Source organism: Chanodichthys erythropterus, chromosome 22, assembly GCF_024489055.1.
Source record: "Chanodichthys erythropterus isolate Z2021 chromosome 22, ASM2448905v1, whole genome shotgun sequence".
Classification (NCBI taxonomy): Eukaryota; Metazoa; Chordata; class Actinopteri; order Cypriniformes; family Xenocyprididae; genus Chanodichthys; species Chanodichthys erythropterus.
This window is the reverse complement of record NC_090242.1, coordinates 34,723,628-34,750,170: the sequence shown is the minus strand read 5'-3', so window position 1 is coordinate 34,750,170 and position 26,543 is coordinate 34,723,628. Positions and strand designations below refer to the sequence as shown.

The 26,543-nt window shown below is 38.9% G+C and overlaps 3 protein-coding genes across 3 annotated transcripts in view; 1 reads left to right on the top strand and 2 right to left on the bottom strand.

The window, feature by feature from the left end:
- Positions 1-2,611: 2,611 nt before the first annotated feature.
- The window catches only part of LOC137013017 (vitelline membrane outer layer protein 1-like), a 46,874-nt gene continuing 22,942 nt past the window's right edge, over positions 2,612-26,543 (bottom strand). Inside the window, exons 5-6 of the mRNA XM_067376580.1 lie at positions 2,897-3,078; positions 2,612-2,825 (exon numbers count right to left, since the gene is read on the bottom strand). Of these exons, the coding sequence (XP_067232681.1) occupies positions 2,898-3,078 (181 nt within the window). The 3' untranslated portion in view covers positions 2,612-2,825; position 2,897. The remainder of the gene's footprint in view (positions 2,826-2,896; positions 3,079-26,543) is intronic.
- On the bottom strand, positions 4,433-6,307 carry LOC137013278 (vitelline membrane outer layer protein 1-like). Its single transcript, XM_067376961.1, has 4 exons — positions 6,176-6,307; positions 5,211-5,405; positions 4,672-4,784; positions 4,433-4,550 (listed from the first exon to the last, which is right to left on the bottom strand). The coding sequence occupies exons 2-4, from the start codon at positions 5,388-5,390 to the stop codon at positions 4,433-4,435; spliced, it is 411 nt and encodes a 136-aa protein (XP_067233062.1). The 5' UTR covers positions 5,391-5,405; positions 6,176-6,307.
- On the top strand, positions 23,245-25,990 carry LOC137013055 (vitelline membrane outer layer protein 1-like). Its single transcript, XM_067376636.1, has 6 exons — positions 23,245-23,481; positions 24,262-24,456; positions 24,881-24,993; positions 25,115-25,228; positions 25,430-25,611; positions 25,683-25,990. The coding sequence occupies exons 2-5, from the start codon at positions 24,277-24,279 to the stop codon at positions 25,608-25,610; spliced, it is 588 nt and encodes a 195-aa protein (XP_067232737.1). The 5' UTR covers positions 23,245-23,481; positions 24,262-24,276; the 3' UTR covers position 25,611; positions 25,683-25,990.

The following is a 26,543-nucleotide window of genomic DNA, read 5'->3' as shown; positions in this document are numbered from 1 at the left end:
TCAGTCCATTTCATAATGCCCACAAAACAATCAACAGAATCCATCAGGTGTGGAGAAATGGAGAATAATTAGCATAGCTGCTGTTCATAATATTAACCCTGTAAAACCCAAATATAGAAAAAAAAGAGCAAACATTTTTTGACCTCTCAGATATTGTTTTAGGAGGCCTCTGATGCAGACTTTTTTTACTTTTTAAGTTTTTAGGGAAATGTTGTAATATTGCAACATTGGGTCTAGGTAGGAGCAGAATTTCTGTATTTGTACTCTCTTTGTCTGAACAGATATACAGAGCATTTAAGCATTAATTTGCAGGGCTGATTGCTTACATAGCCCCTTAACAGTATATATCATGAGTAATAATCACACAACAATCATATTGTTTATGAATAAGCATTTATTAATAAAAATATTGAAAAAAAATGTATTCATAAAACTTTTTCTTCTATCACTTTCAATGTGGTTTGAATGAAGTCTGTGTTTTGCAGTGATAGTGCCTAAGTTCTTTTTATCTGAGAAGCACAGACAAACATCGCTACACTTTCTACAGTGTATTTGTGTATCCATTATTGCAGCATCTGCAGTGTCCTCTCTTCGTCTTTACTGAGAAATGTGCAATCGTGTCTTTGCGTACATCCAGTGGGGTGATCCGATGACATCTTGGCATTCTGAAATGGGAAAAGTAAAAAAATTAATAAGTGAATAATACAAATGGGTCTTATATTGTAGTAGAAAAAACTGAAAGAATAGACAGGGTGGTAGATCATGTGTCGAGGGTAGAGATCTAAGTATTATCCATCAAAGTATTATAATTTCAATGCAAATGCTAATCAAAATTCCACTACTACATTCAAACAATTCTGTCTGGCTGGCCTATTATGCTCTTTACTTATCATACTAAAGGAACACATACATCCCCCCAGAGCACTTACAGGTTCATATTCAAGACCATTCACACCTGTCCCTGAACAATGCAACAGGCGTCCCCCCAAAAACATTCAGAGCTCCTATAATGCTGTAAACTGCTACTTGGGCAACACTCAAAGAAAATCTCAAAGAAGATCATTTAGAAGTGAAGGGGTGGATTCTGCCGCTTCTTTTAAGTTATTAATCAACATTTATATTTATGTTCAATTATTTGAATGACTTCTTCAATATGTGTTAAAGCATCTATTTTCCTCTGTACCTCTCACTATAAGAAAAGAACATGTTATGTTTTGGGAAAAGTTTCCTGCTGGGACATCCGGTACCTAAATCCAGGGTCCCCCTCGTCATCACCGTGACGAAGGGAGATATGCCTCTTACTATTTGTCCACATGTGGAAAATGTCTAATTATTCTTCATTAAATTTTTCTTCAATTTATTAATTATTTTTTTTAAACTTTGACTCCAGGTCTTAATTCAAAATATGTGGTCTCAAGGGTCCTAAACTGTTTATCCCCAACAGAAGTTAAAAAACAGATAAACTACAAAGATACAGAGAGCTTCACTGCTCTGGATGATGGAGTTTCAAATCCCACATAAAGTTTATTCCTGTGTTTAATATGGTCTAAACTAAGAACAAATTTAACAGAAAAGCACATTTAGAACTTAGTTACAATGAATCTAACAGTTTAAATTTCAATTTGTGACCACGTGAGAACTGCAGTGTCCTTATGTGATGTGTAGCAGCACAGGCTATTTTGACCACTCTACACTGTAAAAAAAATCCCGAAAACATAAACTGTAAAAAAAAAATCCCGTAAAAAAGACAGTAATTTTCTGGCAGCAGGGGCGCCAACAAATGTCCGTTTAAAAACAGAAAAATACTATTAGAAAAAAACATTGATAAACTGTAAAAAAAAATCCCGTAAAAATGACATTTAATAAGACATTTATTTTCCGTTATTTTTCTGGTGCCCTGCTGCCAGAAAATTACCGTTTTTTACGGGACTTTTTTATTTAAAAGAGCTCATGCTGAAGTAATGCAGGGTTTATAATGTAAATACATCAATATCACAACACAATTGTTACATTCACATCAGTCCATTTCATAATGCCCACAAAACAATCAACAGAATCCATCAGGTGTGGAGAAATGGAGAATAATTAGCATAGCTGCTGTTCATAATATTAACCCTGTAAAAACCAAATATAGAAAAAAAAAGAGCAAACATTTTTTGACCTCTCAGCTATTGTTTTAGGAGGCCTCTGATGCAGACTTTTTTTTACTATTAAAGTTTTTAGGGGAAATGTTGTAATATTGCAACATTGGGTCTAGGTAGGAGGAGAATTTCTGTATTTGTACTCTCTTTGTCTGAACAGATATACAGAGCATTTAAGCATTAATTTGCAAGGCTGATTGCTTACATAGCCCCTTAACAGTATATATCATGAGTAATAATCACACAACAATCATATTGTTTATGAATAAGCATTTATTAATAAAAATATTGAAAAAAAAATTTATTCATAAAACTTTTTCTTCTATCACTTTCAATGTGGTTTGAATGAAGTCTGTGTTTTGCAGTGATAGTGCCTAAGTTCTTTTTATCTGAGAAGCACAGACAAACATCGCTACACTTTCTACAGTGTATTTGTGTATCCATTATTGCAGCATCTGCAGTGTCCTCTCTTCGTCTTTACTGAGAAATGTGCAATCGTGTCTTTGCGTACATCCAATGGGGTGGTCCGATGACATCTTGGCAGATTCTTTGTTTTGTGCAAATGTGAATTATTCCTTACAAAACTGTTTTATGACATGGTTCATGTTAGATTATCATAGTATGATGATCAGTTATGACAATCCATTTGGTCTTCTTGCTGTTCTTGTTGTCATCCTCCTACACCTGAAAGAACAAACAGATTTAGTTGATCTGCAGTATGTGTCGGTCTGAGGTTTAGATTATGATCACTTCACCTTAATCACAGCAGTACATTTGCACGTCATTGAGAGCGGTGTCATCTCCTTTTCCCTGTGGACCTTCTACCCGCGTCTTGATGCCGCAGATTCCTTTTCCATCACACACTGGGCTCCAGATGCCCCAATCACCCCAGCCTGTGCCGTCACCCGTCAGCACAACACCATCACTGCAGCTGAACCTGGAGAACATTCAGATGTGACAATATTATGATAAAATATGTAATTGTGCTGCTGGATTGAATGTCAGTCACATGATCACCTGCAGCCTATGGCCTAATCACAACCACGATCAGCAGCAGGGACGTGCACAGGGGGGTTGCTCAGGTTGCCCGGGCAACTGCCCATATGCCCTTCTCGACTCACGTTGCCCTTCCGAGGTGGAAAAAAATAAATAAAAAAATCGTACAATGGATGCAGAATTTCACGTAGGCCTAGATAAAAAATAATAATAATAATAATCGCAAAGCCTCATTCACTTCCATATTCGGGCACCCGTCCGAAAGTGAAAGTCAGTAGGGGAAGGGCAAACTCTGTTTACGTGGCTGCAGCGCTGCACGCGACCGGCACCTGAGCTGAGCCTGCATGAGCGGCACTAGAAGGAGATTGTCGCGGTTGTCGGGTGAGACGACTTAACGTTGTCGGAAAGGTGAGTAAGGTTATAATCGTTAACGACAACGAACGAAAAAACAAAAACTAGGTGGGAAAAACATCATCGTTAACTGAAATAAAAATAAAAACGAGGCATTACAAAAAAAAAAAACGATAACTAACTAAAACTGTAATGTGTGTTTAGCAAAACTAACTAAAATAAAATAAAATTAGAGATTGAATGTCCTTAGTTTTCGTCTTTGTCAATGTCTTTCATAGAGCAAACGTTCAGCTGCATTTCATTTCCCTGCGTCTCTCACTCACGCGTCTCTCACATACTCGCGCGCGCACAGCCCCACCCCTCCGTGCACACCACGCCTCCATGAGAACGCGTGTTGGAAGCAAGTTCACGAAAGGTTGGTATCTCGTGAAAACCTTTACACAAGCACACATTAAAAAGTGTTATAAAAATATTTTTAATTCTGAATATAATTTTGTCAGTGTGTTAATGTCGACCCGAGAAGCGATTGCTACTTTAGAAAGTTAACTAGACGCAAGTTTGAGGTAAAATGCACTTGGGTTGTCGATGTCAAAACACTATTTAAGCTGTGATTCAAGTAAGGAATAATTGACAACGGGCCGTTGAATTATTAGAAAAATAATGCACACCTGAGGTCGTGATTCGGTCAATTCAGTCAATTATTCCGCTTATACCATGGTTATTCACAGTCCTTCATATAGCCCGTGAGTTTGTTTTTTATTTCTTTTTTTTGGGGGGGGTGGGGCTGGGAGAGACAGTGCCCTTTTTTTAGGTCAGAGCAACTGCCCCTCAAAATTCCTGTGCACGTCCCTGATCAGCAGCACGACTGAGTGTGATATTAATTGAACTGCTTGATGAAGGAAAACATGCAGAGTCCTTAAATAGCTAAATAAATCCAGACATTCTCACATGATGTTGTTTGCGGCCGTATCATCACCCCTTCCTTGGGAAGGTTCGACTCTCAGCTGGAAAGCCTTTAAGAATCCAGAAGGACACCACTTGATATTTGTCCACTCACCCCAGCTGAAGAAAAGACAAAGAGGTTTCTTAATCAAATTGACTATTATTTTCATGAAAATCCTCAATTCACTTATCTAGCTTAAACACTTGAATGTAAGAATTGATAATAATCAGACTCCCTTACTGTCCTGCGTTGGACACAGCATATGCTTCTGTTACTCTGGACCAATATACACAGTGAAGACGAATCCCATTGAGCGCTGTATCATCAAAATCACCAGAGACATGACCTTCCACCTTAAAACGACAACAACAACAACATTGAGACAATTGAAAGAGCTGAAACTAGCCCAACCATTGTAACATTTAAATTCTCATAGTAACATTTATCTTTATGGTCTTTAGTACAGACCCTTAAAAAATCTTAAGCAGTTGCAGCAGGAGCCAGTTGTTCAAAGTAATCAGATTAGATCAAAACTTAAAAATGGGTTGTTCAAAAGGAGAAAAGTCCAATTATGCTTTGAAAAACCAGCACAAAAGTAAGATGGATTACCTGATCCTGGACAGCAAAATATGGGATTTTCAAATCCAGATCATTTTGATGAAACCTTTTGAACAATTGGCCCCTGGAGATTAAGTGACTAACTGCAACTCCACAGTTTTCAACCTCTGAAGCACTTATAGCCACCAGTGTATTAGCAAAATAGTCAATGCCCAACTTACCCTCAGACTGAATCCTGCCGCATACATTCCAGCTGGACACATGTCCTGATGACCCCACGACCCCCAGGACATTCCGTTAGGCACGGTCAACACTGATTTGTAATGTCTTCCTGGGAACTGAACGCTCACATGCTGCCCAATAATGGCTAGCAGTAAAAACATGGAAAGGAGGTGATGCATTGCTACAGCACTGACCTGATCGATAAAAAAAAATACTGATTGTTAGATTAATATTCTGCAGCCACAAAGATATCAATCATCAGCTGATCAAGCAGACACAGAGATGGTGTACCATAACATTCTCAGGTTAAGGAAGAAGCCTCATATTTATACACAAGATTGAGCAAAATCATCCACAATGTCCAGGCATTACTAATAACTAGTAAGAGAGGGCAGATGTGCAAAATCATGCTGTAGGAATCAACCCAAATAATTTATCAAAATTGTAATTAAATTACATTTAATAAGAACCGGATTAACCGTAAATGATTCAGAATCAATATTTTAATTCTTTATCAATTATTCGTCCACCGAGAAATTGAGTTTAAAATTATTTGACCAATTCTGGACAAAATATTATCCCGTGCCCACTGAAATAATAATATTTTGTTATGATTATTAATAATGATTATGAGCAAGGTAGCACAATCTTTGTTGAAGGCAGCAATTTGGTAAGCACAGCACAAGACACTGTATGCGTGAAAAATCAACACAAGAATTTATTGAACTAAACTACTAACACACAAACTAATCTAACGAAAAAAACACGCACAAACACACATTCATTCAGTTTCAGAAAAATGGCGAGGTTATTGTTTGAAGGTAAATGGATTCCCCAATTATTTAGTTTTAACAAGTTTCTTTGACCGCAACCTGAGAGAATTAATACACTAGCAATTCAACAATAATTTAATTTGCTTAATATAATTGCACCAGCTCAGCAAAATTAGGAGACTTGTGTTTACTTGTGTTGGCTGCTCCTGTAAACGCAGTTTTCCCTTCGTGACGGAGTTGAAGGAAGCGGCGTGGCTCAGTCAAGACTTCTGAAGGACGACATCCGCCTCAAGAAGGTGCTGGAACAAAAGACTTTTGTCTGTGAATTTCAACGAAGGTTCTTGCTGGCTTTCAGTGAATTCTTGAAGAAGTTGTTCGTGCAATCAAGATGATGGTCGTTCCTTCGACACAACGAAGGCCAAGAGGAAAAGGCGCACTTGAAAGTGAAAGCAAAAATCCAATGCGCGGCATCGTATTTTAAACAGTTTGTTGGTTCCGCCTTTCCAGATGTTTTAGCCAATCCGATATGGTTTTGGGCGGGTCCTACGCCCTCTGCTCCTGTTCTTGCATGTAATTAGCATAGTGTCCGTATGGCCCTTTTGTTCTCAAGTTTTTAGGAATTTTAATGAGAACTCCAAGAATGTAACTTTACTATAGTTCAAACGCTGTACATTTTACAAAAATCAATTTTTCACCAAAATACTGACAAACATTCATCCATCACAACCGTACCAAACAGTACACACTTTCTGTAAATGAGGTAGATTTTCTTTCAATTTACCTGTAATCAACACACAGAAAGAATTGCATAGGTGTCATAAACAAAATTGAGGTATACTTGATACATATGAAATGCTAGAGGCTGTTTTTGGTGAAGTTCATGTCTTTTTGGCAGTATTTCCTAAAGTGTCTTTGTACCCAAAGAGTAGCTTCACAGTGGCGGAGCCAGGATTTTTTCATAGGGGTGGCCAACCTGGGGCCAGCAATCTTAATTATTTATGACCTGGACTATAATGTACTGGACTGTGCCTACAACACAACTGAATACATTTCATTTGTAGCCTACTTAATTTTAACTAAGATAATGAATTAGATCATGGAATGATGAGTGAATTTGACTTTTTTTTTTTTTTTTCATTCCTCACTTGCAGGCATATTACAGTTTTTTCCAATTGCTAACACACAATTTTTCAAACTAGTCTGGTTTTATCAAAACACTTAACACAATTCACAAAACCACACACCCAAACTGCAAAATACCTCATATATCCTGCAAAATGAAGCACTGCAACCGAAACTACACATAACATTATCAAAATCAAACTTTTGCATGAAATGGCACACACTTCATTCATATTACCAGATTTTTGCCTAACCACCTACACACTGTTGGGCATAATGAAAAGCACCCCCATCTTTAGTATGCTTTGCCATAATACTAAAATATGTATCAGATTGTTCACATGCACAGAAATATTTGCAGATACACACACATGCTGTTGCAACATTTTTATTTTTTTTCCTTCACTACAGTAAACAAGTCAGTACAACATAAGCACAGCAGATATATTTACATGGGACTGAACAAAAATATTCTTACAAAAAAAGTAAACGGAAAAAGAAAATTTCTGAAAAAAAATATATTACAGTAAAAAAAAAAAAAAAAAAAAAAAAAAAAAAAGGCAAGAAAAATAATTAGGCAGCATCTTGCCGCACAGCCGGGTCTGGCCACAACGCCTCGTCAACATCACAGGCAATATCTTCCCTTGCCAGACATTGAGGGAAGAAGCGCCTTGTGTGCCTTATCCATCCCTGAATTGCACCCACATCAATCTCATCACATGCCTCTTCCATGGCCTGCACAAGAGGCATGCGCACAAAGGGCTGCCGGTCGTATACCTTCCACCGCCATGCCGAAAAGAATTCTTCTATGGGGTTCAGAAATGGTGAGTATGGTGGGAGGTATTGCACGAGAAATGTTGGGTGGTCAGCAAACCAGTTTTGGACTGGGGCTGCACGATGAAAGCTCACGTTGTCCCATACTACAACGTACCGGTTTCTTTGATGGTCTGCATCATTCATACGCTCTGGTGGTATGAGAATGTTGTGAAGTCTGTCCAGAAATGTGAGAATATGGGCTGTGTTGTATGGTCCAAGTTTGGCATGACGGTGGAGGACACCATGCATATTGGAGATGGCAGCGCACATTGTGATGTTCCCACCACGTTGGCCAGGAACATCTATAATGGCTCTGTGGCCAATGAGGTTTCTCCCTCTTCTTCTGGTCTTTGCTAGGTTGAACCCAGCCTCATCTATAAAGATGAACTCATGTGGGATTGCATGAGCATCCATTTCCAGTACTCCCTGAAAACAAAGAACAAAAATCACTCAATATGGTGTTATCCAGTACACTGGGAAACAATGTTGTGTGTAGTGTACTGCAGTCAATATAGTACTTACATCCACATATGCTCGTCTGAACTCTTTGTTTCTTTGAGAGTTTCTCTCAAACGGCACCTTATAAAGTTGTTTCATTCTGATTTGGTTTCGCTTGAGAATGCGAGCCAATGTGGACAGACTAACTCGTTGAATGTTGTTGAATAAGGTGTTGTCTTGGATGATGTGGCTTTGAATTTCTCCTAATCTGATTTCATTATTTTCCAAAACCAAGTTTACAATGGCAGCTTCCTGTACCCCGGTGAACATTTGGCCCCTTCCTCCACCATGGTGTCGTCTCTCAGTCCTTTAGAAAAAATAAAATAAAAATATATATAGGGCTTGGACAATGCAGCCTAAATATTTTCCCCCACAGTAGAGTACATTGTACAGTAAACTTGTACAGTTCATGAATGGCTGATGTCATACACTAAGTAAACAGGTGTCACCCAACTGATACACTATGACATGGGGTATACTACATGTGTACTACATGAAATTTTGGTTACATACCTGTTCTCCAGTCTAAAGGTCCGGATGACAGAGGCAACAGTAAAACGGCTCAAGTCTGTCCAGCCTCACGCATTGTCAACCCATGGTTGATGACATGATCTACTAAGGTTGCTCTGATTTCATTTGAAAGTGTTTGTCTTCTTTGGCCATGAACTCCTCTACCTGCTCTACCGTTACCTTTCACTCTTCCTCCCCCTCTTATTCTCAACCTCCCTCTTCCTCTTCCTCTTCCTCTCTCTGCAATGTCTTCCATTGTTGTTGTAAAAAAAAAAAGGTTCTCACCTGTGGTCTTTCCATAGTGCTTACATCCTGATTGAAGTGTTAACAATTAACCACTGAGGTGTTTGGCCAGGTGGCACATGTAATTGGCCAATTAGCTCATGTAGTGTCATTTTGAATGGCAGTGTTTTGAAATGGCAAACATGTGACTTTATGTCAGATTGTTGTGTCTTATGCAGAGAACTGTATTTAGTGAATTTAAAAAGTGCTATTTTAAAATGCAAAATGTGTGTAAAACAGAAAAGGTGTTTAGACTTTTGGAGACTTGAGAAGAAGTTTTGCTCTCTGTGTGTCAGTTTAAATAATTGTGCTGTGCATGTCATTTTAGAGTGTTAGCAATTGGAAAAAACTGTAATAAAGAGGCTCACTCTATAGCTGAATTGTTCAGTCAGTTCTGGTTCTCAAAACCCCCAATAGCTTGTTCTCCATTGTTGCATCTCCATGGATGAGACATGCAGATAACTACACACTGTAGATTATTCCTTCATTGAATTTATGTATATAATCAATGGACTTCAACAATTCTGAGTTTGTCTGTTTCAAAAACTAACCAAAAAAGTAAACATTAAATGTTTAACTTTCTATATTGTCAAAATAAATAATTGCAACAGTTCTACCATACCTAAATTAAACATTATGTACAAAGAGAAAAAAAAGGTGTTCTCTTTTGAATTCCCGTTTGCTGATGTGGAAGCAGAAGTCAACAGCACATATATGCCAGAATGTAAAATTTAATGCATTTAAATGTGATACATTTTTGTTTGTACTTTATAAATTAATGCAAAATTGGCATCTTCTACTACAAATGCACAGTTCTCACATTTATTTATGCATTAAAAAAATTACATATCAGCTTGTGCCTTATATTGTGATCTCACATAGCAGAATATTTTAGTCCAGAGACATGTGAGGGTCATTGAAACGCTTCATTATTCAATTTTCAGACCATACAATGCAAATGCAAAAATGAAAAATTGAAACCAGACTTTCATTTTTCCTGTTTTTCGGTTACATCATCAATGGATATTTGCCATTTTACTCCCTTTTTCAATTTTACTCTGCTAAATTATGACTTTAGAAACAATCATTTGAATAAATGAAATCTAATTTTCTATTTTTCCATTTTTTGTCTTGTAATTTGCGCCGTGGCTGTACCATTAGCACGGGGGTGTGGCCGCGGAATACTATCATCTCATTGATGTAACTGCTTTATTTACACTGCATGCATGTTGAGGAGTAGTTTAAAAGAATGAACACAAAGGATGACCTTTTTCACCCAAAGTGCTATCATTTTTAATTATTAATATATTAACTATGCTAAATATAAGGCAGTCTCGGACTGGTCATCGCGAGCAGCTGAAAAGTGAAATCCGAAATCCCGGATGTTTGTATTGTGACAAAGTGTTTGGTGAGGATGAGCGGTATGCTGATTGATTGATATGAATCACCTGGAGCAGAGAAAATGGACAGACTTGATTTAAGGAGCAGATGGAATTGAGAGAAGAGGCCTGATTTTCGTTTTGAATCCTGCGCAGGATGAACGCTATGTGACCGAGGGCAAACTTGGATGAATGCATTGTGAGCTGTTTGTGATCAGAGACTGTGTATCTGCACACCGGGACGCCGGTTTGTGCTAGTGACGCTGAATGGATCTACATTAATTCGACGGACGAACGGACATTGCTTCAGGAGTGACGGGGGGGTCTCGACGGCCACCGGACGAGGGAAGTGTGGTTTTATTGTTGTATGTAATAATTTTCCTGTGTTTTTGGGGTGGGTTTGTTTATGTGGGATGGGGAGGGTAAATATGTGTTTATTGATGCCTGACAGAGACCGCAGCAGTGCACGTGTGACATTCATATTTATTGTCTTATAGAACACATGTGTTGAATTGGAGTGATATTGGCACTAATAACTGGTATCTTATGAATTGAAGTGATGAATTGGGTTTTGCAGTGTGTATTGGGGTTTTATACTGCTGTTTAATGCGTCTCAGCCTAAAGCCAAAGTTTTAAGCAATTAATGTGTTAATAAAAAAAAAAAGGTACTTTATTGTTAATATTGGTGTTGTGGTTGTTCAGACTCCTGATTATCCCGGACCTAACCGGGTTAAATAAAGGTGGTGGCAGCAGAGTGGTCTAGATTGATACTGACCACGTGACCCAGTGTTAAAAAGGGAGAAAGAGCCCAAAGTAATTATTACACTGGTGGCAGCGGTGGGATTTTCTTTTCCCTTTTTTTGTTTTTTTTTTGTTTTTTTTTTGTTTTTTTTTTTTCTCTTATTTTATTGTTGAATCATGGAGTCTGATGAACCAACACCCGTATCTAGTAACACATTTCAAATGACAATGCCTTCTCAAACTGGCCAGTTTCAGCGCCCTGTTTTTATGCCAGAAACTTTTACAGGGGCAGGCCGGGAATGGGCTGACTGGTCTGAACAGTTTGAGATGGCAGCTGAAGTGAATGGTTGGGATGAAACATTCAAACTGAAGTTTATGTCCTTATTGTTATCAGGCAAGGCAAGAGATATATATAGTGGACTGACCCCAAATGATAAAGCTAACTATCAAAGTTTAAAAGCAGCTATGACCAAATGTTTACAACCTTGTGATAGTGATGAATGGAATCGTGTAAACTTTACATCACGTAAGCGTTTCCCTAGTGAAACAGCCAGAGAATTTGGCAATGCTTTGAGGCGTTTAGTTGGTAAGGCCTACCCTTCTGTAGATTTTGCTACGCAAGATCTTTTAGCAAAAGATCAGTTTATAACAAACATTGGTCGTACTGACTTGCGTGTTCAACTTCGAACAGCGAAATTAAAGACTTTAGAGGAAGCTATTAATGTAGCTGCTGAACTTGAGCTCATAAGAGAATTAGAACAAAACTCTTCCCCTGTAGATGCCAGAGTCCGGGGTTTGACAGCTGGTTCTTCCCCTGATCCCCAATTTCATGCCTTATTAGAGGTTGTAGAGGGTTTAAGGCAGGAAGTTAAAGCTCTACAGGTTACTGTGCAAAATATGCAGGTGGCACAGAGAGGAGTGGACAGTAGGGCAATGGAGGGGAAGAACTTGAGTAGGGCAGGGGCAAATGTGGATAAAACGGCCGAAAGGGTGTGTTGGGAGTGTGGCTGTAATAGACACCTGAGGAGAGATTGTCCATATGTACAGGGAAACTAGAGGGGGCTGGTTCAGAAGGCCAAATGCCAGCCCCCCTCCCAATGTCAGGCCTTAGATCCGCAGTGCCCAGTGAGGGGAGTGGGATGGGGGTGTATTTAAAAGTAAAGGTGGGGGGATTTGACTGTAACCTTCTTGTTGATACAGGTGCACAGGTTTCCCCTGTATCTAAGCATTGTTGGCACGCGGCCCCGGGGGGCGGCGCGGAGTTATTAGATTATGAGGGTCGAGTAGCAGTGGCGGATGGGAGTCAGATGGAAATTTTAGGGAGGTGGCAGGCAACATGCCAATTTGATAATCTTGTTTTGATTGTAGATTTTTTAGTTGCCAATATTATGACACAAGAAATTTTGTTGGGTACTGATTTTTTACAAAAATTTAAAGCGGTTATTGATCTGGGGAGTAGGCAGTGTAGCATTATGGGGAAGAAATTACCATTATATTTTGTCCATGATGTAAGTAAGATGCTATCAGTGACTGTCTCAGGGGATGTTACCCTCCCCCCTAGGAGTGAGGTAATCATTACAGGGGTAGTAGAAGGAGGGCCGCCAAGTGTAGAGGGAATGTTGGAGCCAGGCACTTTAACTATGGGAGATGCATTGGTTGCTAGAATTGTGTGTAAGGTAGATAATGGGAGGCTGCCAGTGAGAGTTATTAATGTAGCAGATGATCCACTCATACTGAAACAAGGGATGGCGTTGGGAACCCTGGTTACAGATGTAGAAGTGGGTGGTGAAGAGTTGGGGAAGTGTAGGGATAAGCCGTGGTTGTTAGAAGATTTGATTGGGGAATTAGGTCTAAATAATAGGGGATTTGAACCGGGGCAGCTTCAGGCTATTAGACAACTCTTTAGTCAGAATTTGAGTGTGTTTAGCGTGAGTGATGCTGACTTGGGAAGGACTCACTTGACCCTCCATGAGATTGATACGGGGGATGCACGGCCTATTAAGATGGCTCCCCGAAGGGTTCCGCTTCACCTGCAGCAAGAAGTGGCTGATAACCTTAAACATATGCAAGATCGAGGTATTATTCAACCTTCTTGTAGCCCGTGGGCAGCGCCTATAGTTCCGGTACGGAAAAGGGATGGGGGTTTGCGTTTTTGCGTTGATTATCGGAAATTGAACGATGTCATTCGCAAGGACGCATACCCCCTCCCGCGAATTGATGACGCCTTGGATAGTCTGGCCAATGCAAAATGGTTTAGTACCCTTGATTTAGCAAGTGGATATTGGCAGGTAGAGGTAGCACCTAAGGATAAAGCCAAGACTGCATTTATTACCAGACAAGGGCTATTTGAATTTAACGTTTTAGCTTTTGGCCTTACTAATGGTCCAAGTACCTTTCAAAGGCTAATGGACTTAGTCCTGGCTGACCTGCAGTGGACCACATGTTTGGTCTATCTTGACGATATTATTGTCTTTGGCCGTACTTTTGGGGAGCATTTGAGTAGGTTAGGGGAGGTTTTGAGTAAATTGAAGACAGCTAACTTGAAAGTTAAGCCATCAAAGTGTAATTTATTCTCCACAGAAGTTCAGTATCTAGGACATGTCATCTCAGCTGAGGGAGTTAAGGCCGACCCAGGGAAGGTAGAAGCTGTGAGGGCTTGGCCTGTGCCTATTAATCAAACAGAAGTGAGGAGCTTTTTGGGGTTGGCTTCTTACTACCGCAGGTTTGTGCGGGGGTTTGCAGAAATAGCCCGGCCTTTACATCAGTTGACAGAAAAAGGAAAAAGGTTTAAATGGGATGAAGCGTGTCAAAGGGCTTTTGTGGAGTTAAAAACCCATCTTATTTCAGCCCCTATATTAGCATATCCTGACCCAAAAAAGTTTTTATTTTGGACACTGATGCTAGTGATTTTGGGATTGGCGCAGTTCTTTCACAAGAGGTAGAGGGATTGGAAAGGGTGGTGGCTTATGCAAGCCGTGCCCTTTCCAAGGCTGAGCGCAGATATGCCACTACTAAGAAGGAATTGCTCAGCATGGTTACTTTTGTGAATTATTTTAAGCATTACCTCTTGGGAAGGGAATTTGTTTTAAGGACAGATCATAACTCGTTAAGATGGCTTCATAATTTTCAAGGATTAGAGGGACAGTTGGCAAGGTGGGTGGAACAATTGGCTAACTTTCAGTATAAAATTGTGCATCGGCCAGGGCGGCAACATGGCAATGCAGATGCCCTTTCACGAATTCCTGTGTTGGCTGTAGGTGAGGGATTGAGTAGCCCCATTAGGGAGTTAGGAGTAGATGGGCCAGTTGGTGATGTAGGGGTTAAAATGGTTTGTGCGTGTGGTAGTGATCAAAGAAATCCGGTAGGGGAGGAAGGGGTTGTGGATATCCCATTGGGAGGGGAGGAAGAATTGAAACAAGCTCAACAAGAGGATTTGGAATTGAAATTGTTGTTGCAGGTGAAAGGGTGTCCTGAAGGGCGGTTAGAAAACATACAAAATTACCCTTCCCTCAAGAAATATGCTACGGTGTGGGATCAGCTTAAAGTACAGGATGGGCGGTTAGTGCGGGTTCCCTCAGAAGGGAAGAGTGGGTCAGGTAGAGTACAGGTGGTCCTTCCCAAGTCAATGGTGCCAATAATCTTGGGGATGTTGCATAATATTCCCACTGGTGGTCATTTGGGGGTACAGAAGTTGCAAGGGAAAGTGAGAGATCGCTTTTATTGGCCGGGATGGTATAAGGACACTGAAAGATGGTGTAAAGAGTGTGTTGATTGTGCTTCACGTAAATCAGTTGGACAGGCCCCTTGTGCCCCCTTGGTGAGTTCTGTTGCTTCTTACCCCTATGAACGAATAGCATTGGATATTGTAGGTCCCCTACCAGAAACGAGTCATAGAAACAAGTACATTTTGGTAATTGGGGATTACTTTTCTAAATGGATGGAGGCGTTTCCATTACCGAATCAAGAAGCTCAAACAGTAGCCAAATGTTTGGTAGAAGAGTGGGTATGTAGATATGGGGCAGCGCGGAGTATCCATACAGATCAAGGAAGAAATTTTGAGTCATGCCTTTTTAAAGAAGTGTGTAGATTGCTTAATATGCATAAGACAAGAACTTCACCATATCGACCTCAGTCCGATGGACTAATTGAGCGTTTTAATCAAACACTTCTCTCTATGTTGTCTCTCTTTGTAGATGAAAATCAACAGAATTGGGACACCCTCTTACCGTATGTTATGATGGCATACAGAAGTAGCGTGCAGTCTAGTACAGGGTTTACACCCTATCGAATATTGTTTGGGCGGGAAATAGTTCTTCCTGTTGATGTGATGTTTGATGTGGGTGCTCAAGAAAGGTTTCAGACCCCTAGTGAGTATGTTTCAAGATTGGCAGAGAGCCTTTCAACTGTGGTGGGGGCAGTTAGAGGACATCAAATGAAAGCATCTGAAACGCAAAAAAAATATTTTGATTTCAAGGTAAACCATCAGTGTTATCATATGGGGGAGAAAGTTTGGGTCAGAGATAAAGCTAGAAAAAGGGGTGTGTGTCCTAAATTACAAAGACTGTATAAAGGTCCATATGTGGTCATGGAGAGGGTTTCAGAAGTATTGTATAAGCTCTTGGATCAGGAAAAGGGAGTGGAAATGATTATTCATTTTAATAGACTCAAGCCTCATGTTTCTTCCTCTTTGACAGGTGTACCTGTTCTTCAAGGCGGTGGACCGGAGAGACCCCCTCCACCGATAATGCCTTCAGGAGTTGCTCATCAGTCGCCTGTGCAAGAACTCACCTTGGGTGAGATTTTTGCTCCCTCATTAACAATGGCCACCATGACTGTTCCAGGGGCTTTGGATATAGCCCCTGTAAATGGACTTGTTCCTCGAGTGTCTGAAACACATGGTGCTTTATTACCATTGGCAGAGATTGAATCTGCTCCTTTGCTGGCTCCAGAGACAATAACTGCTGCCGACATGGAATATGCTCCAGTTGTAGTTACAGTCCCCCTTCTGGTTTAACAACCTCAGCAGATATGATGCCAGCAGTGGCTGGTGTTCCGGGCTCAGAGATTGTATCCGAGAGTTTTTCAGGACCAACAATTTCGGTGGATGACGGACTAGTTTCAGTTGCTGCGGACGTTCCTGCATCAGTGACTTTTGGCGGTTCTGGGAGTGTCTTGAAAGGGGCTGGAGGTATGCCCCAGCCTCAGAGAATTAGAGAATTTAGGCCAACACGGATGCGGAGGCTGCCTGGTTGGACACAGGACTATGTACTGTAGGGGGCTTGAGGACAAGCTTCTCTTTCTTGGGGGGGGGATAGTGTGACAAAGTGTTTGGTGAGGATGAGCGGTATGCTGATTGATTGATATGAATCACCTGGAGCAGAGAAAATGGACAGACTTGATTTAAGGAGCAGATGGAATTGAGAGAAGAGGCCTGATTTTCGTTTTGAATCCTGCGCAGGATGAACGCTATGTGACCGAGGGCAAACTTGGATGAATGCATTGTGAGCTGTTTGTGATCAGAGACTGTGTATCTGCACACCGGGACGCCGGTTTGTGCTAGTGACGCTGAATGGATCTACATTAATTCGACGGACGAACGGACATTGCTTCAGGAGTGACGGGGGGGTCTCGACGGCCACCGGACGAGGGAAGTGTGGTTTTATTGTTGTATGTAATAATTTTCCTGTGTTTTTGGGGTGGGTTTGTTTATGTGGGATGGGGAGGGTAAATATGTGTTTATTGATGCCTGACAGAGACCGCAGCAGTGCACGTGTGACATTCATATTTATTGTCTTATAGAACACATGTGTTGAATTGGAGTGATATTGGCACTAATAACTGGTATCTTATGAATTGAAGTGATGAATTGGGTTTTGCAGTGTGTATTGGGGTTTTATACTGCTGTTTAATGCGTCTCAGCCTAAAGCCAAAGTTTTAAGCAATTAATGTGTTAATAAAAAAAAAAGGTACTTTATTGTTAATATTGGTGTTGTGGTTGTTCAGACTCCTGATTATCCCGGACCTAACCGGGTTAAATAAAGGTGGTGGCAGCAGAGTGGTCTAGATTGATACTGACCACGTGACCCAGTGTTAAAAAGGGAGAAAGAGCCCAAAGTAATTATTACAGTATTTACTTATTCGTTATTACTTTATTTTATTAATATACATTATGCCCTTGGTCAGGGGATGCATTTTACTTGGTAGGCTACAGTACAACCACAAGATCCCAGTTCATTTTCAGAGGGATAGGCAGCAGACGGAGGGTAGATCGAGCTGCAGCACTTGCCAAGATACTTCACGTCAATATAGCATGAAAGATAAAAAGACTTCCAAGCGAAAATATACATAAAAATTAGCCTCATTTAAAAAAAAAATGTTATGTTTTAGCTCTCGTTTTATAGCCTAGCCTACAATTTTTTATGTAGGCTAGCTATAGCGCTGTCAAGAACTATTAGGCTTATACGATTTATTTCGGTTCATTATCAAATGTTGAATTCCAGCAGTAATCATTTGGGTACACCACAGGCAATAAATAGCCTAATAAAAAATAAGTCAATAAATAACTACAAACAAGATGGGCAATGTGCCAAATCAAAGTATTTGTATTTATTTATTGAAATTAATAATTGAAAATAAATCATAGTGCTTATGACTTGCGTCATATAGATCAGATTCGCCTCATCTTCGGCAAACCGCATCTAGTGTAATGAACAGAGTTAACAACTGTGCTGGATTTAAGGTTTTTTAAGCAAATGAGAAGCTTGTGAAGTGCGGAAGTTCAAGCGGTTGCAGTGGTAATGAACAATGCCCGCTAGAGAAAACATCTGCATTTTTACTGTACAAATATTGTATTACAAACAAGAGCTAAAATCTTAACAATGTTTTGTATATTTTTTTATTATTTTTTTGTATATTTTCGCTTGGTAGTATTTTTATCTTTCATATTGACGTGAAGGATCTAGGCTAGCAAGCGCTGCTAGATCTACTGCCCATCCCTCTGAAAATGAACTGGGATCTCGTGGTTGTATAACCTACCAAGTAAAATACACCCCCTGACCAAGGGTATATTGTATATTAATAAAATAAAGTAATAACGAATAAGTAAATACAAACAAGCTGGACAATGTGTCAAAACAGCCAAGCCACCGGGATTTCACTTTTCCCAGCTGCTCGCGATGGCCAGTCCGAGACTGCCTTAAGCACAGTAATAATTAAAAATGATTGCACTTTGGGTGAAAAAGGTCAACCTCTGTGTTCAGTCTTTTAAACTACTCCTCACCATGCATATAGTGTAAATAAAGCAGTTACATCAATGAGATTATAGTAGTCCGCGGCCACACCCCCGTGCTAGGTACAGCCACGGCGCAAATTACAAAACAAAAAATGGAAAAATAAAAAATCGGTTAGAATTCATTTATTCAAATAATTGTTTCTAAAGTCATAATTTAGCAAAAGTAAAATTTAAAAAAAGGGGGTAAAATGGCACATATTCATTGATGATGTTACCGAAAAACCGGGTCCGTGTACTTTTGCGTCCATTTGTTTTTCCTTTTTTAAACCAGAAATGAAATATGGAAAATTCGGTTTCTTTGTTTTTTATTTTAACACTGATGAATAGAATTAGCAGATACAAGCCAATTTTCTTTATGCAAGATTAATATTTTATTAAAATAACATAAATGATATACAACTTGTTATTTAATATGTAAAAATGCAAAATTTAATTTACAGTATTTTGCGTCATACTCACAGACGCTAAAGCGCCCTATAGTGCCTGTTCCTCTGGCGTTAATAGAATGACTCGCTTCAAGAGACAGCCTAAAGGACATTGATTAATTTTCATTCATTAAATTACTATTATTATTATTTGTACATTTATATTTTAACCTAAACATTACATTTCTAAACCATAGTCTTATAGCCTCTTGTTTAGCGATCTAACATGATCGAGTTCCCGCTTGTGGTATCAATCCCGTCATTTTTTATATTAAAGGCTAAAATGACATCTAAATTACTGTGACTTTTTCATCTGGCTCTGTTAGGTGTTTTATTGTATTATATAGAGAGAATTTTTTGGTATTAGGAGTCACTACTGATAACATGTTATTTTCTCTTATTGAGAGGTACAGATGAATATAGATGCTTTAACATATATTGAAGAAGTCATTCAAATTATTGAACATAAATATGAATGTTGATTAATAACTTAAAAGATATATATTGAAGCGGCAGTGGATTCCAGAATCCACCCCTTCACATCTAAATGATCTTCTTTGAGATTTTCTTTGAGTGTTGCCCAAGTAGCAGTTTACAGCATTATAGGAGCTCTGAATGTTTTTGGGGGGACGCCTGTTGCATTGTTCAGGGACAGGTGTGAATGGTCTTGAATATGAACCTGTAAGTGCTCTGGGGGGATGTATGTGTTCCTTTAGTATGATAAGTAAAGAGCATAATAGGCCAGCCAGACAGAATTGTTTGAATGTAGTAGTGGAATTTTGATTAGCATTTGCATTGAAATTATAATACTTTGATGGATAATACTTAGATCTCTACCCTCGACACATGATCTACCACCCTGTCTATTCTTTCAGTTTATCTACTACAATATAAGACCCATTTGTATTATTCACTTATTAATTTTTTTACTTTTTCCATTTCAGAATGCCAAGATGTCATCGGACCACCCCACTGGATGCAAAGACATGATTGCACATTTCTCAGTAAAGACGAAGAGAGGACACTGCAGATGCTGCAATAATGGATACACAAATACACTGTAGCAAGTGTAGCAATGTTTGTCTGTGCTTCTCAGATAAAAAGAACTTAGGCACTATCACTGCAAAACACAGACTTCATTCAAACCACATTGAAAGTGATAGAAGAAAAAGTTTTATGAATACAATTTTTAAAAAATATTTTTATTAATAAATGCTTATTCATAAAAAATATGATTGCTGTGTGATTATTACTCATGATATATACTGTTATGGGGCTATGTAAGCAATCAACCCCAGGACACCTGTCCTGAGGTGACTAGAGAGTATCAGCTTCAGTTTGGATCCAGCCTCTTATGAACACTTCAGATGACCAACACATGTGAAGAGACGGCACCAACTCCTGCGAGGACTTCAGATGAAGAAACATCGGGATAAACATGCACATTCCCAAATTTCTATATCCTAATTATTGTTAACATTTAATCATTAATCTGCTAACAGTGATTGTAAATTAAATTGCCTAAATTATTATATTGTTAGCCAACTGCATGATTATATATGTACATTTCTGAAACCACATACATTGGACAATCACCTCCGATAACAGAATACTCTAAATTGTAATGTTGACATTCATTCTCTGTAAGAAGAATGCATTGAAACGATATCGATTGTGAAAAGCGTTATACAAATAACTGTGAATTGAATTGTTTTATTTGTGATTGAGTGTAGAGCAATTGCCATTGGATATGATTGTCATCTTTAGTGGTTACAATTGTTTGATTTTGCTTGTTTTGTTTCTTTGCCATTTCCGATTACCCGTTGTGCAACTTTTGAATGTTTTCTAATAAACTTTGTTGTACATTTGCAATAAACACACTGTGGTGGTTTCTCTCTTGAGTTCTCCTCATCTCTTGTGAGATGATGGGGTTACAAAACATTTTTAAGGCATTTTACCAAGAAAAACAAGGACACTGACGGTTAAACCTATATTTTATTGGATCAGTGTTTGTATTTTTGTTTGTTTACGGGTCATTGATGTGCGCTGTGTGCTCCTGGCTGCTCGTTGGGTGGAAACAGGACATCACAATATTGATAAAGCGTAAATGTAGTATGAAGATGTTCTGATCGGCTCAAAAAAATTATCAGAAAAAAGAATCCTTAGAGCGGTTTTATTGACCCCGGTGTTGGTTTTAGTTTAGAAACCATACGGAATTCATTTAAAGTGACTTTAATTGTTAATATATTTTTTCATTCCCCCAGCAAGACCTGAATTAATCATTTAATCACTGAAAGATCATGATCATGTAGGCACCGATCAAAAGGATTCTCTCTCACTTTGTTGACCTTAAGAAACAAATGGATCAACAAACCCCCAAGGTACAAGGTGTAAATCCCCCTCGTTATCAGGAAACTCGGACTTGTGACTCATCTCGAGGTGAAAATCACAGCAGGCCATCATGCTGTGAATTTCTACCCAGCTTTGCATTTCAAAAGACATTCCAAAGTGTCCTGGCAGACAGTGGCCATGACCACCCCTTTGGCCACCCCTCTCGCAACTGCTGTCTCTGTCTACTTTTTTGTTGACAAGAATTGCGATTATGTAAACGCAGAATCGTCTCTTTCAGACAAAAAAAAAAAAAAAAAAAAAAAACGGGAGACTTTTCAGACGCGTGTGGAAATGATACAGGTGCCAAATGAGCTTCAGCAGAACAACAGTGAAGGGCAAACATTATATATAGCTTACATAAATGTTTCTCAACTGGTGGGTTGCAAGACCGCGCAGTTTTCAATCACGCGCAAATACGGCGCGCTGTACATTACTCGCTATAAATAAAACACAAAAGAAACTACGTGCATGCAACGTTGTAGTTCTGTCGTCTATTAAGTTATGAAATAACCATATATATGCCTCACATGTCTCTGGACTAAAATATTCTGCTATGTGAGACCACAATATAAGGCACAAGCTGATATGTAATTTTTTTTAATGCATAAATTAATGTGAGATCTGTGCATTTGTACTAGAAGATGCTAATTTTGCATTAATTTATAAAGTACAAACAAAAATGTATCACATTTAAATGCATTAAATTTTACATTCTGGCATATATGTGCTGTTGACTTCTGCTTCCACATCAGCAAACGAGAATTCAAAAGAGAACACCTTTTTTTCTCTTTTTACATGTTTAATTTAGGTATGGTAGAACTGTTGCAATTATTTATTTTGACAATATAGAAAGTTAAACATTTAATGTTTACTTTTTTGGTTAGTTCTTGAAACAGACAAACTCAGAATTGTTGAAGTTCATTGATTATATACAGAAAATTCAATGAAGGAATAATCTACAGTGTGTAGTTATCAGCATGTCTCATCCATGGAGATGCAACAATGGAGAACAAGCTATTGGGGGTTTTGAGAACCAGAACTGACTGAACAATTCAGCTATAGGGTGAGCCCCTTTATTAATATGCCTGCAAGTGAGGAATGAAAAAAAAAAAAAGTCAAATTCACTCATGATTCCATGATCTAATTCACTATCTCAGTTAAAATTAAGTAGGCTACAAATGAACTGTATTCAGTTGTGTAGTAGGCACAGTCCAGTACATTATAGTCCAGTACATAAATAATTAAGATTGCTGGCCCCAGCCTGGCCACCCCTATGAAAAAATCCTGGCTCCGCCACTGTGAAGTCTCTCTTTGGGTACAAAGACACTTTAGGAAATACTGCCAAAAAGACATGAACTTATCACCAAAAACAGCCTCTAGCATTTCATATGTATCAAGTATGCTTCAATTTTGTTTATGACACCTATGCAATTCTTTCTGTGTGTTGATTACAGGTAAATTGAAAGAAAATCTACCTCAAATACAGAAAGTGTGTACTGTTTGGTATGGTTGTGATGGATGAATGTTTGTCAGTATTTTGGTGAAAAACTGATTTTTGTAAAATGTACAGCTTTTGAACTAGTAAAGTTAAATTCTTGGAGTTCTCATTAAAATTCCTAAAAACTTGAGAACAAAAGGGCCATACGGACACTATGCTAATTACATGCAAGAACAGGAGCACGGGGCGTAGGACCCGCCCAAAACCATATCGGATTGGCTAAAACATCTGGAAAGGCGGAACCAACAAACTGTTTAAAATACGATGCCGCGCTTTGGATTTTTGCTTTCACTTTCAAGTGCGCCTTTTCCTCTTGGCCTTCGCTGAGTGGACGGAACGACCATCATCTTGATTGCACGAACAACTTCTTCAAGAATTCACTGAAAGCCAGCAAGAACCTTCGTTGAAATTCACAGACAAAAGTCTTTTGTTCCAGCACCTTCTTGAGGCGGATGTCGTCCTTCAGAAGTCTTGACTGAGCCACGCCGCTTCCTTCAACTCCGTCACGAAGGGAAAACTGCGTTTACAGGAGCAGCCAACACAAGTAAACACAAGTCTCCTAATTTTGCTGAGCTGGTGCAATTATATTAAGCAAATGAAACTGTTGTTGAAATGCTAGTGTATTAATTCTCTCAGATTGCGGTCAAAGAAACTTGTTAAACTAAATAATTGGGTAATCCATTTACCTTCAAACAATAACCTCTCCATTTTTTCTGAAGCTGAATGAATGTGTGTTTGTGCGTGTGCGTGTTTTTTTTTTCGTTAGATTAGTTTGTGTGTTAGTAGTTTAGTTCAATAAATTCTTGTGTTGATTTTTCACGCATACAGTGTCTTGTGCTGTGCTTACCAAATTGCTGCCTTCAACAAAGGTTGTGCTACCTTGCTCATAATCATAATTAATAATCATAACAAAATATTATTATTTCAGTGGCCACGGGATAATATTTTGTCCAGAATTGGTCAAATAATTTTAAACTCAATTTCTCGGTGGACGAATAATTGATAAAGAATTAAAATATTGATTCTGAATCATTTACGGTTAATCCGGTTCTTATTAAATGTAATTTAATTACAATTTTGATTAATTATTTGGGTTGATTCCTACAACATGAATGCATTTGAACATCTGCCCTCTCTTACTAGTTATTAGTAATGCCTGGACATTGTGGATGATTTTGCTCAATCTTGTGTATTATGAGGTTTCTTCCTTAACCTGAGAATGTTATGGTACACCATCTCTGTGTCTGCTTGATCAGCTGATGATTGATATCTTTGAGGCTGCAGAATATTAATCTAACAATCAGTATTTTTTTTTATCGATCAGGTCAGTGCTGTAGCAATGCATCACCTCCTTTCCATGTTTTTACTGCTAGCCATTATTGGGCAGCATGTGAGCGTTCAATTCCCAGGAAGACATTACAAATCAGTGTTGACCGTGCCTAACGGAATGTCCTGGGGGTCGTGGGGTCATCAGGACATGTGTCCAAATGGAATGCATGCCGCAGGATTCAGTCTGAGGGTAAGTTGGGCATTGACTATTTTGCTAATACACTGGTGGCTATAAGTGCTTCAGAGGTTGAAAACTGTGGAGTTGCAGTTAGTCACTTAATCTCCAGGGGCCAATTGTTCAAAAGGTTTCATCAAAATGATCTGGATTTGAAAATCCCATATTTTGCTGTCCAGGATCAGGTAATCCATGTTACTTTTGTGCTGGTTTTTCAAAGCATAATTGGACTTTTCTCCTTTTGAACAACCCATTTTTAAGATTTGATCTAATCTGATTACTTTTGAACAACTGGCTCCTGCTGCAACTGCTTAAGATTTTTTAAGGGTCTGTACTAAAGACCATAAAGATAAATGTTACTATGAGAATTTAAATGTTACAATGGTTGAGCTAGTTTCAGCTCTTTCAATGATCTTAATGTTGTTGTTGTCGTTTTAAGGTGGAAGGTCATGTCTCTGGTGATTTTGATGATACAGCGCTCAATGGGATTCGTCTTCACTGTGTATATTGGTCCAGAGTAACAGAAGCATATGCTGTGTCCAACGCAGGACAGTAAGGGAGTCTGATTATTATCAATTCTTACATTCAAGTGTTTAAGCTAGATAAGTGAATTGAGGATTTTCATGAAAATAATAATCAATTTGATTAAGAAACCTCTTTGTCTTTTCTTCAGCTGGGGTGAGTGGACAAATATCAAGTGGTGTCCTTCTGGATTCTTAAAGGCTTTCCAGCTGAGAGTCGAACCTTCCCAAGGAAGGGGTGATGATACGGCCGCAAACAACATCATGTGAGAATGTCTGGATTTATTTAGCTATTTAAGGACTCTGTTTTCCTTCATCAAGCAGTTCAATTAATATCACACTCAGTCGTGCTGCTGATCGTGGTTGTGATTAGGCCATAGGCTGCAGGTGATCATGTGACTGACATTCAATCCAGCAGCACAATTACATATTTTATCATAATATTGTCACATCTGAATGTTCTCCAGGTTCAGCTGCAGTGACGGTGTTGTGCTGACGGGTGACGGCACAGGCTGGGGTGATTGGGGCATCTGGAGCCCAGTGTGTGATGGAAAAGGAATCTGCGGCATCAAGACGCGGGTAGAAGGTCCACAGGGAAAAGGAGATGACACCGCTCTCAATGACGTGCAAATGTACTGCTGTGATTAAGGTGAAGTGATCATAATCTAAACCTCAGACCGACACATACTGCAGATCAACTAAATCTGTTTGTTCTTTCAGGTGTAGGAGGATGACAACAAGAACAGCAAGAAGACCAAATGGATTGTCATAACTGATCATCATACTATGATAATCTAACATGAACCATGTCATAAAACAGTTTTGTAAGGAATAATTCACATTTGCACAAAACAAAGAATCTGCCAAGATGTCATCGGACCACCCCATTGGATGTACGCAAAGACACGATTGCACATTTCTCAGTAAAGACGAAGAGAGGACACTGCAGATGCTGCAATAATGGATACACAAATACACTGTAGCAAGTGTAGCGATGTTTGTCTGTGCTTCTCAGATAAAAACAACTTAGGCACTATCACTGCAAAACACAGACTTCATTCAAACCACATTGAAAGTGATAGAAGAAAAAGTTTAATGAATACATTTTTTTTCAATATTTTTTATTAATAAATGCTTATTCATAAAAAATATGATTGTTGTGTGATTATTACTCATGATATATACTGTTATGGGGCTATGTAAGCAATCAGCCCTGCAAATTAATGCTTAAATGCTCTGTATATCTGTTCAGACAAAGAGAGTACAAATACAGAAATTCTGCTCCTACCTAGACCCAATGTTGCAATATTACAACATTTCCCTAAAAACTTACTAAAAAGTAAAAAAAAAAAGTCTGCATCAGAGGCCTCCTAAAACAATATCTGAGAGGTCAAAAAATGTTTGCTCTTTTTTTTCTATATTTGGGTTTTAAAGGGTTAATATTATGAAGAGCAGCTACGCTAATTATTCTCCATTTGCTTTTCTGTTTTACTCCAGGACACCTGTCCTGAGGTGACTAGAGAGTATCAGCTTCAGTTTGGATCCAGCCTCTTATGAACACTTCAGATGACCAACACATGT